The 11,083-nt window shown below is 43.8% G+C and overlaps 1 protein-coding gene across 2 annotated transcripts in view; it reads left to right on the top strand.

Moving 5' to 3' along the window:
* Positions 1 to 6,848: 6,848 nt before the first annotated feature.
* The window catches only part of TAF15 (TATA-box binding protein associated factor 15), a 30,287-nt gene continuing 26,052 nt past the window's right edge, over positions 6,849 to 11,083 (top strand). For both annotated transcript variants that reach the window (XM_090257922.1, XM_090257921.1), the window contains exon 1: positions 6,849 to 6,961. In XM_090257922.1, the coding sequence (XP_090114048.1) occupies positions 6,955 to 6,961 (7 nt within the window). In that variant the 5' untranslated portion in view covers positions 6,849 to 6,954. The remainder of the gene's footprint in view (positions 6,962 to 11,083) is intronic.

The following is an 11,083-nucleotide window of genomic DNA, read 5'->3' as shown; positions in this document are numbered from 1 at the left end:
AGAACAGAGTTTCCTTTGCCCACACACTTACCGTGGGCTTCAACAGGCCTTTGCACAGGATGTCTCTGTTTCCCAGGATGACAGCATGTGTCCATGGGTAGAACCTGGGTAGCAGGTTTCTGTTCGCTTCTGCCTCTGACGTTTGCTCAGAAGTCCCAGAGTAACAAATTCTGTGATCTGCTCAAGGAGTCCAGGGGTCTATGCAGCTCCACAACCACTTGCTGTTTGGTTTTACTTTCCAGGACACATGCTGAGTCAAATAACTTGATGGGGTGGAGAAGGAAGGCGGCTTGCCACGTAAGGGAGTGACCCAGGAGGAAAGGAAGATGAGAAAGGCAGGGTGGTTTACTGGGAGAAGCTCAGTCCACAGCCAGGCTCTCAGAGAGTGATGGGAGAATGGCTTTGGAGCAGGGATTCTTGAAGCACAGTGCAAAGATCACCCACATCCGAAACAATATTCTGGTGACAAATCGCTGTATCAATCTAATACCATTATTTCTTCCTCTGGTGGAAGGGGGGGATGGGAACAAGGAATTGGAACAAAATAATAATGGTAAATGCTTGTTCAGAAATTGACATGAGCCATGTATGTGCTATGTGCTTTATACAAAGCATGTCATTGAATGTTTGTGGCTACTATTATAAGCATTCTTATCTTAAAGATGAGGAAACTGAGGCACAGAGAGATGTCACTTGTCCAAAGTTACAAACCTCGTAATGAAGTCAGGGTTCAAACCTGGAGTATAAGTCCAGATCTTGCTCCCTTAACACTATATATCTTGCCTCAAGTCAAATTTATAAAATGCAGTTCTTGGATCACCTGCATTGAATCACCTGGTGACACATATTAAAAATTCAGTTTCCAGAGCCCCACTCCAGACCTACTTAATCACTAAATATTACATACCAATGTACAAGAGGAAGATAGCACTAGGTTTCTCAAGGGTCTGGCTCTCTCCTTCCTTATCTCTCTTGGCTGTGCAGGTTCCTGGCCTAGCTAGGCTGGCAGTCCTCTCCATACCTCCTCTTCAAAGAGAGCTGCTTCCCTTTCCTCCCTCTCCCTGCACTGGGCTTAGTTCAGATCCACAGTGCCTTTCAGCCTTCCCAGAGTGGACAGGACTTCTGTGGGCCATTCCTTCTTCTCTGACAGAAGACAACAGTTGGCCGGTGAATCATCTTCTAGACCAGGACCTCTTGAATCAGGCAGGATGTGTGGATCTGGACAAGGCCCCTCTGGGCCTCAGTTTCTCTCTCCCTAACATGAGAAACAATCGGCTTTGTCTCTGTCCCTTCCTCCTCCCCAGGAAGTGTGCAGAACACAAAGCAGATTTTATCAGAAGGAATTCTGGGCTCCAGAGAAAGGCACTCACAGAATGATCAACCTCGAAAACCCACAATAATAGGAATAAGATGAGGCAATGAGATTATCTTGGGAGAGCCAAAAGGAGGCTTTCCCCAGAGTTTTGAGGAGGTTAGCTGTGATCATTTGAATTTATTATTGACTATCACCTCTGTGCATTTTTAGCTGTGATTCAATTCCAGAAGCCCTGATTTTCTAGCAATCAGTTCTGCCTCTGAAACAGAAATTGCCCCTCTCCAGCACCTGTGTATGTGATCTCATCAGTCGGGGTCACATTAACAAGCATACCTACCTACTTATCTACCTCCCTGTACATACATACACATGCACATCTTCATGTGGGACTGGAAAAATCAAGAAGTTTGCAGCAAGACACATGTGGGTTTCAATCTTGGCTTTTCACACTGTTGAAACTTGCAAGTCAACTAATCTCTCTGAGTTTCTGCCATCTTAAAGTGGACTGATAACTCCTGCTTTTTCTAGTACCCTGGTTTGCTATGGGGAGTAAGCTAGACAATTAATAAATGTGAAATCCTATCAAGTGCTGGCTATTGGGTGCACAGAAATAAGCATGCAACATGTACTCTTCACACAGGGTCACACTCGAGTATGCTCACATCCAGACAACATATACAAGGACAGTCACATGAGCATCTCCTCACCAGGCTCAGATCAGTCCCATCTTCCCTAACCTCCATTATGGTTTGCAAGGCGTCAGCCTCTACTGGTTTGTTTTTTACTCACATCAGGACCCGGGGGACTTGCAAGGAGTACAATAAAATAAAAGCCTGGCCAATCTGGCACTGCGCCCCACTTCCCTTCCACATAAAGGCTATCGAACTGCCAGGCATCTGGCCTCAAAGGCTGCGCCAGGACCTGCTTAGAAACTACTGCTTTGCTCAAAAGACCCGCTAACAGGAAACTGTCTGCTTCCTTTCCACCCCAAACAGGAAGTGCCTGTCACTGTCCTGAGGACAGGGTGGCCTGGTCATTTACAAGAAGGCTTCCCCTGCCAAAGTGGAGCCTCAGGGTAAACTTCGTGGGAGGCTTGCTCTCGAGGAAGACTGGAGGAGCAAGGAGGGACACCTCCAAGGAGCTGGGGGTGGGAGGGTGGTGCTGGCCACTACTGCCCAGGGCACCTGGCACAGAGCAGCCTGTCCTTTTCAACAAACACTCCCCAAACACTTGGGAGTCTAGGAAAGTCCTAGATAAGGCCTTTGAGCTTGAGGAGTTTACGGACAAGTGAGAGAGACAAGTCATGCCATTCCCCCTGCGCCATTTATTTATTCATTCATTAAATACAAGATTTTTCTTTTTTCTTTTTTTAATTCCCACTGTTTCAGGCACTGTGTGAAGCACTGAGGGGTTCAGAGATGAACTCCACAACCCAACTAGAGAGCAAATCGGCCTCTAATCAGGTAGGCAAGCCCTGAATTGTGTGGTACAACTGTGACTTCCATAGGCCTTTACACGAGAGGCAAAAGTCATTGTGGTCTGGTCTTCCCTCTGGTAGAAGCAATTACCTCTCCATGCTTCTTCCTCTTTTGCCCACTACAGTCTATTCTGAAGATAGCAGCCAGAGTAATCCTGGTAAATAGGTCAGTCCTGCAAGGCTTCTGCTAAATGGCTCCCTCTAATGGCTTCCCTTCTCACTCAAAGTCAATCCACAGTCCTTGGTGGCGGAAGGGTTGAGAAGCCCGACAGGGAAAGAAAGCAGCTCAGATGTTATCAGTGTTAAATAGCAAAATTTAACTGAGTAAATCTGAAGATCTAATTGGCTTTACTAAGCAATTCATGAATTGCTAGAAATGTACTCAGAAGAATTGTAGAAAATAGAAGGTCTTTATAGGAAGAAAGAAGGTGGGACTAAATGAACAGTGGATTATTTCAGGCAAAGACACCTTCCCCCAGAGCAGCGATTTTCTACCTCTTTCATCTCATGGCACACATAAACTAATTACTAAAATTCTGTGGCACACCAAGAAATTAGGTATCATTTTCATTCATCCACGGCTATTGCTGTGTTGACTGTTGTCATTTTAAAAAATTTGACAATCTGAGGGAAAAGAGGTTCTGCATATTTTAAAAATTCTTGTGGCACACAAGTTGAAAATTGCTGCCTTAGAGGACGGCAGGGGCCTTATCAGGCAGATTACCTCAGGATCAGGAAATTCCAGGCTGATTGGTTTAAAATTCCACTCCTGGGAGAGGCCGAAATTGCAATTAGGTTTGTTATTAAGTTTTGGTTTGGTGCCATGGTTTAGCAAAAGTGACTCTATTTTGGCCTTTTCTTCCCTCCTTCCTTCCTTCTACGATAAATAGATGCCTCTATCAGCCATAGGCTGGAGGAATGAAGGGAGAAGTGGGGTTTCTGGGGTCCAGGAGCCAGAGTCAAGGATGGAAACTAGAGATCTGGAGAAGACAGCTGCTGCCTGAGACCCCACCCCACCCTCTTTCCCGAGAGGGATAGGGAGAAATAACCCTAGACCCTTTCTTTCTTCTACCATCTGCTTTCACAAGAGGACACCCATTACCTGATTCTAGTTGGAAGGTACTGCCTGAAGGAGTCTCTGAAACGGAAATGCAGCCTGCAGATGTCAGCTCCCCATTTGAGGGCTTGAGGAGTAGCCCAGGGCCATACAGGCCCAGTACCAAGACATTCCCAGATAAATCCTGCTAAACCTGATGTGTAAAATGTACCTGCTGTCTTCTCTAAATATGCAGACTGAGGCTAGAATAGTGGAGAGAGCAGGATCTTGTAGTGTGAAGAATGACTGAGTGAACTCTGTTGCAGATAATCATCCCCCAGCAAAAGCCTGGAAGGCAGGAGAGCATAGGACTCAATCTACGAGTCCCTTTGTGGTAGAGCAGGACCCTGGGAAAGAAGCCCCAGAGCAGTGCAGACCTGAGAGGAGTTCCCTGTTTCAAGGCTGGGAGACCAGGGATACTGTAAAAAGAACACTGGGCTTGGTCCAAGGGCCTGGGTTTGAGCTCTGTCCTTAATTGGCTGTGTAAACTTAGTAAAGCATTTCACCTTTAGCATTCTCATCTACAAAGTGTGGATAACAGCAATACCTATATTTCACTGGGCATCCAGAAGATTTAAAGAAATAATGGATATAGAAAACTAAATGTCCCTTCTTTGATTAGATTCATCAAAAGTTCCCCATTGTTTCAAATTTAATATCCAAACTCCTCCGCACAGCACATAAGGCTCTTCAAGCTGAGGCTTCTGCCTACTTCTTTCACTTCATTTATCATCACTCCCCACCCCCGCAACTCCACAGACCAGCCAGAACTTTGCTCTTTCTTACTCTTTGTAAATACAGTCCTTTCTATTTGGAGCATGTGTTTCCTGATATACACCCCCCTGGTGAATTCCTGTTCTTTCTTCCAAGCTCAGTTAAGGAGGTATCTCCTGCAGGGAGCCTTCCTTAATACTTCTTCCATCCTTTATGTTGGCTAGACGCTCTTCCTTCTTGTTTTCAGAGCACCCTTCATGTCCTCCAACTTGAGCACATTTAATGGTTGATTGGAACCATAGGACTATACTGTCCCTGTTATGAGATTGCAGGTCCTGAAGGGCAGGGGCTGTGGTGCTTCCTGTTTTTCTATCTCCAGCGCCTTCCAGGACCTGGCACCTAGTAGACATCAGGAGATGACAGCTGAGTGAAGAATGCATGCATGCATGGGAATAAATAAATAAATGACCTGAGGAATGGTTGTGCAAACTTAGGGAATTAATGATGAGCAATACTTTTTGTATTCCCATCCTTTAAAAAAGTTAAAAAGAACAATCTAGAAGTCTCTCCTCCTCCTCCATAACCCAATTTCCTCACACTATTTATTGCACGTGACCACCTCCTCCTCTGGGTTGCCTTCCTCAATATTTAAGCTGAACAGCTAAATTGTTTTTAGTCATGCAAGAATTTCTGTTCCCTTAGCCTTGCTTGTTTGGACCTGTCTAGAGAGCTCTGTGACCCACTACATCCAGACCTGAATGCACAATTCCTGCCAGTATCATGAAGAGAGATGACCTCATGCCTTTTTTTTTCTGACCTGAAGGCGTTAATTCTGAAGCTACTGTTTCACCTCCACCCCAACCTGTTCCTCTCTTCCTATTCCCTATCATGGTGAATGACACCATCTGTCCACTAAGTGGGAAACCCAGAATTCACCCCAGACTTCTTTCTCTGTAAGATTGTCCCACCCAAATCTGTCACCAGGTCTTGCCCAGTCTCTCAGGGATCTCTCCACTTACCCCCATCTCCAGGCCACTATGATCTCTCACCAGAATGATTGCACTGGCTACGTCATTGGTCTTCCTGCTTGCAGGCACCTTTCATCTCCATACGTTTTTCATACTGCAGCTCAAAAATGAAAATCTAATCTTTGAAAATCCTCCAGTGAGGGGTTTCCACCGCCTTCAAAGTAAAGCAGAGACTCTCATGTACTATACAAGGTCTCAGCTACTTTTCTGGCCTCATCTCCTACCATTCTCCCATTCACTGGTAAACTCCAAACATATTGAATTACTGGTTTTGCAACTGGTCAAAAGCACTTTCCCCCACTTGTTCAACTTCTGCTCACCCCCCACGCCCCCGGTTTGCCTCAGATGTCACCTTGCACTCGGCGTTCAGAGTTTTGTCTCCCACTCCAGCGTTCTAGTTCCTTTTAGGCAGTACAGTCTAATGGTTAAACCTAGACAGTGGTATCTGGTTATCAGGATTTGAATTCCACGTTGGTCATTTACTTGCTGTGCGACCTACAGCACGTAAATTCTGCCTTCTCCTCTTAACTTGGGGATAACAGTTCATCAACCTGTTGTGAGAACGGAATGAGGTGACGTGAGGTGCCTGACAATTAAGTTAGATATAATAGCACTGAAAACTAAATATCTACATCCTATCCCGCCTCATCCTGAGTCCGGTCTGTGTGTGAATTCGTTTTAATGTACGCGTTCGTTCTAGTGTTACCTTGTCTATTTTTCACTTGACAAGCTCGTTATGACAAACCGGGAGGCGATCAGGCACCTGAGCGCGTCACGATTTTCTGTCGCCGAGTTCGTCCACTTCTAACGCCCCCAGGCGGCTCAAGCTCTCTGCAGCCCAAGCGGAGCGAACCAGGGCATACCATTCGAAATTTCAGGGGGAAAAAGGTTATTCCTAAACAAGCAGTCCGTATTTATAAGGTCTCTCCTTTTCCGCTTCCCAACCTCAAACTATTAGACCCAATAAAGTAGGAAATAGGACTGTAATTAGGACAGAGCGAGCTTCGGCTTTCTCTCCCACAGTGATCGTGGCATTGGTACTTTCTCTTTTCAATTCCCTCTCAATAATGGTACCGTCCGCGGAGGGGAGGACACACAGGGATTCCCAAGTCCTCAGGGTTCAGAGGCTGGTCCTAGTACAGAACCACCCCTCCTACCGTGACGCTATGGTACCGCCCACTGTCCCCTGATTGGCTGCCGAGGCCCCGCAGTCGGGCTCAGCCCACCGCTCCGCCCTCAGTACCTCTTCGGCCGCCGTGCCGCCTGTTTCTCGTTTTCCTTGTTCTCTGCGGGCTGTGGGGGTTCCGTGCCGCGGCCGTTAGTCATGTCGGGTAGGTGACTTCTTTAGCGAGCAGCGGCAGCGGCGAGAAGGGGCCTTGCGGGGGTGGGCCATCTTTCCGCCCACCGGAGGGCCCTGAGGAAAAGCCTCCGGCCCTGAGGGAGGCTGGGGGTTGGGGCGCGGACGCGGCCGCCGCCATGTTGGACTGGAGGAAAGCACGCTCCCAACGCTCTCCGTCTGCAGATCTCGGCGGGAGTGCTTCGGGTCCCTGTCGTTTGGCTCTGTCCTTGGAACCTGAGGAGACGTGCTGTTCCCGGGGGAGGGTGTGTGAATCGGGGGGCGGAGGCCGTGTACGCCATCACGGGGGCGGGGGGAGCCCGTCATTAAAAGCATCAGCCTGAGAATGGGTGCACCTGGTTCTCCGCTCCGCCTCACATCTTTCAGCGAGGCCTCGGGCCAGTCGTCTCTCCGCCTCGTACCTCAGTTTCCCCATCCATGAAGTGGAGCTGGGCCTTCTGACCCATTCATCAGGCAAGGGCCTTGACGCCCTGGGAGCCCTTTGAAAAGGACGTTGCCTTCCACGAAATTCTACTTAATCGCCATTCCTTCTGTCGTAACGAGCCGAATTCCAGTTGGGGGTGTTTGTATAAAATTCAGCTTCCTTTTCAACTTTGTTTTTTTTTTTTTTGTCATTCTCCCCTTTTCTTTTTTATTTTTTTAATCTCCTGCAAGAACTTGAGAGTGAGCCTTTTCTATTATAGAGAGGCTCCTGTAGGTACATGTGTCATTTACCTTAAAACATATCAAAGAGGCGGTCGTCCCCGAAACACTTAAATTGACAGAACCCCCGCGTTGGGTGCAAGAGAAAAAGAGGCCTCGGTCTCTTCAGGGCAGCCAGTTTCGGTCCTGCTAACCCGAAATACAAAGTCTGGAACATGGGTGTTTGACTTAGCAGTCCTAGCTGACCGCACGAGGTCCTCTGTTGTTGGCTGCATCCATCACAGGTTGCGAAGACCCAGCCTGTCACTTGCTGAGAGTTAAGATACTACTTTCCTGATACAAAAGCAGAACATTTCTTTAAAGCCATGGGGTTGGGATGAAAATGAATGGTGACAGTCTTTTAACTTTTTTTTTTTTTTTTAAGGGAGGACCTGTTGGTATTTTAAAACACCTCTCCCTCCCCCAATAATCCATTCTTACAGAAGGATGGAAATGTGAGGAAAAGGAAGCAGTAGGTTAAGAAGAAATCAAATTAGTGAGAATGGCTGGGCAAGAGGATGAAAAACACTCCTTAGGTTGACATTGGTGTTAGGTAGCCAGAATATCTTTTGCAGGAGGGGGCATCTTTTAGCTCCTTCAATTTCTGTAATCCTTGCCCAAATGAAATAATTTCTTAGCCTAAAGTGGATATTAGTACATCTTTTACCAGGTGCATAATTTGGGATGAAGTCTGGTAAAACTCCATAGAAATACATCGAAGTGTACCCTTAAGAGGGTGTGTAACTCATACATGGGTAAAAAAAAAAGGTATTCTCCAATCCCTGTGGAGAAAGTTACCAGCTTTCAATGGATAATGGTGTTCATTAAAAACTTGGCCTTCCTTGGTTTATGATATGATGTTGGCATAAAATTATGGTTTAATTTTATAGGAGTAGGTAGCTGCTATGGAAATGTAAATTTAACAGTAAACTCCCCCTAAACAACTAATGACATTAAGTTTAGTTAAGTCCTTTAAACATTCCAAACTACATGTATAAGTTGAATCCATCAAATCGACTCATCCACACCAGATGCCTGACAGGGCAGACTTATAAAACCTAATAAAATATAAGCACTTATGTAATCAATATATCAAAATTACAAATGTCAGATTCTCAGATATTCAAATACTGTTTACAAATTACACCTTTACTGTAAAAATTATAAATCTAGTATCAGTTATACATATAAAAATTACAAAGTCAAGGTACTTTTCATTTTGGCAATATGGCAGACCAAGATAAGTTGAAAATCCTCTACCTACAAAAACCTAAAAATACAAGAACTTACCAAAGAAAAGGGGTGGTGGGGCAAGCCCCAGCTGCCAGAAATGAAGCAAAAGCTATTACGGTAGACATAGAGCTAACTTGGTGGTTGCCCTGAAACGGTTTTAATGCCCAAGTAACAAACTTAAGGACAGGAACCGAAGCCTTGAGAACATCAGAGCCAGGTAGTGGGAACTAAGACCCTTACGCAAGACTTGGATGTTTGAAGGACTGTACCTTTGGAGAAAGAATGATCTAGAAAAAACTTGTACCAGCATAAGAAGTAACAAGGAAGCCTGGACCTTGAGTGAAAAAAAGTTCTGAGATTTTGTAAACTGGAACCTGTACTTCATATAATTTGTGTGTACATTTAGGCTAGTAATGGAGTTCAAGAACCTTAAACCAAGAAATCATAAAAATTGTTTCTGGGTTGGTAATAACCTTGGGGTTCCTGGTAGAAACAAATGAAAACTTTTCTGAAGGAAATTTCACACCCTAGGTCACAGGAATCTTACAGAAAAAAATGCCTTGGAAAAGATGAGTTCACAGTAAAAAATTGCTGAACTCCAGGAAACAATACAAAATGAGTGACAGACTTAGAACCCCCTAACAGATAATCTGAAAGTGAGTATTTATATGTTTAAAATCTAAAAAGAGGAATCAACCCTGAGACCAAGATTTTATGAAAAGCCACATATAGATTTGAAAAAGAACCAAATACATCTTACAGAAATGGAAAAAAATGGTTAAGTTGAATTGCAGATAGACCTAGCAGAAGAAATAATTAATGAAGTGGAAGGTAGATGTGATGTAATTTAGCCAGAATTCAATTCAGAAAGTTGTAGAGGTAAAAAATAAAAGATTAAGAAACGTGACAAGTAGATTGAAACCTAATATAAGTTTGAGGAGAAAACAGAAGAATTAAAAAATGGTTGATAATTTTACAGAATTAGTGAATTTTTTAGAATTAAGCATTGTTTTCAAATACATAAAAGTCAATTTATAGCTATATATATTCATCTGAAACTGCAGATTGAAATAACTGGTAACAAACCTAGTAGAGGAAATAGGGAACTGGTAAGATTGATAGACTTAAAGTTCTTAAGAAACTGGAAAGTAATTAAATGATCCTTGGAATTTAGAGGAAAAATAACCAGTGACCTTGAAAGTTTTACTTAATAAGACTAAGACCCAGTTTCTGGTCTTTGCTGAAAGAAAAAATAAATCTGAAATGAAGGAATAGGTTGCAAAACAGAAAACAACAATGTAGGGGAAGCAAACAGTAAATAAAAAGCAAATTATTGAAGAAGAGAATGATTATATTTAGTTTTAAAAAACATGGAAGCGCCCTGACTGGTAGCTGGGTTGGAGCATGGCCCTGTACACCAAAAGGTTGCAGGTTTGATTCCTGGTCAGGGCATGTACCTAGGTTGCGGTTTAACCTATTGATGATGGCTCTCTCCATCTGTCCCTCTCCCCTCCTTTTTCTCTCCCCCAAGTCCCCTTCCCTCCCCTTCCTCTCTCAAATCAATAAACATATCCTCTGGTGAGGATTAAAGAAGAAGAAAAAACGTGGAAGCAAAAGGATGGGGAAAAAATGGAGCAAAATAATAGGTGAAGGCTGTGATTGGCATTATGCTATTAAGATTCTAGTAGAGGTTGACAGTCATTTTGAACTTGGTCAAAAAGGTATGTTAAAAAGAAAAATTATGGACGGTGACTCACTAAAAACAGAAATTGAATGTATCACTTATAAAGCAGTAAAAAGAAAAAGTTAAAATCCAATAGAAGGCAGGAAAGGAGTTTAAAGGGAATAATGAAACCAACCTTGATAAATAGAAAGTCAAGTACTGGTGGGTAGAAATCAATAAAAAAGTAACTGATAAAAATACAGAAACAGTTTAAAGAGAAAAGATTTTCATATTGGGGAAAAATCTAGATATGCTGTCCAGAAGTGATATGCCTAAAACAAGAAATGTTGAAAGTATAGAGATTGAAAAAGATTAACTGGGAAAACGACCAAAAGGAAGATGATGTTACCAGTCAGAGTAAAGCATGGGCATTTTAAATGATAGTTTTAATATAATCAGTGTTAAAAGGAAATTCACCAGAAACATAAATCTGTACTCTATATGCCTAACATTAATTAT

The sequence above is a fragment of the Furipterus horrens genome, unplaced genomic scaffold, assembly GCF_987537825.1.
Source record: "Furipterus horrens unplaced genomic scaffold, mFurHor1.1.pri manual_scaffold_11, whole genome shotgun sequence".
Taxonomy (NCBI): Eukaryota; Metazoa; Chordata; class Mammalia; order Chiroptera; family Furipteridae; genus Furipterus; species Furipterus horrens.
Note: the sequence above shows the minus strand (reverse complement) of the source record. Positions and strands in the feature narration are given on the sequence as shown.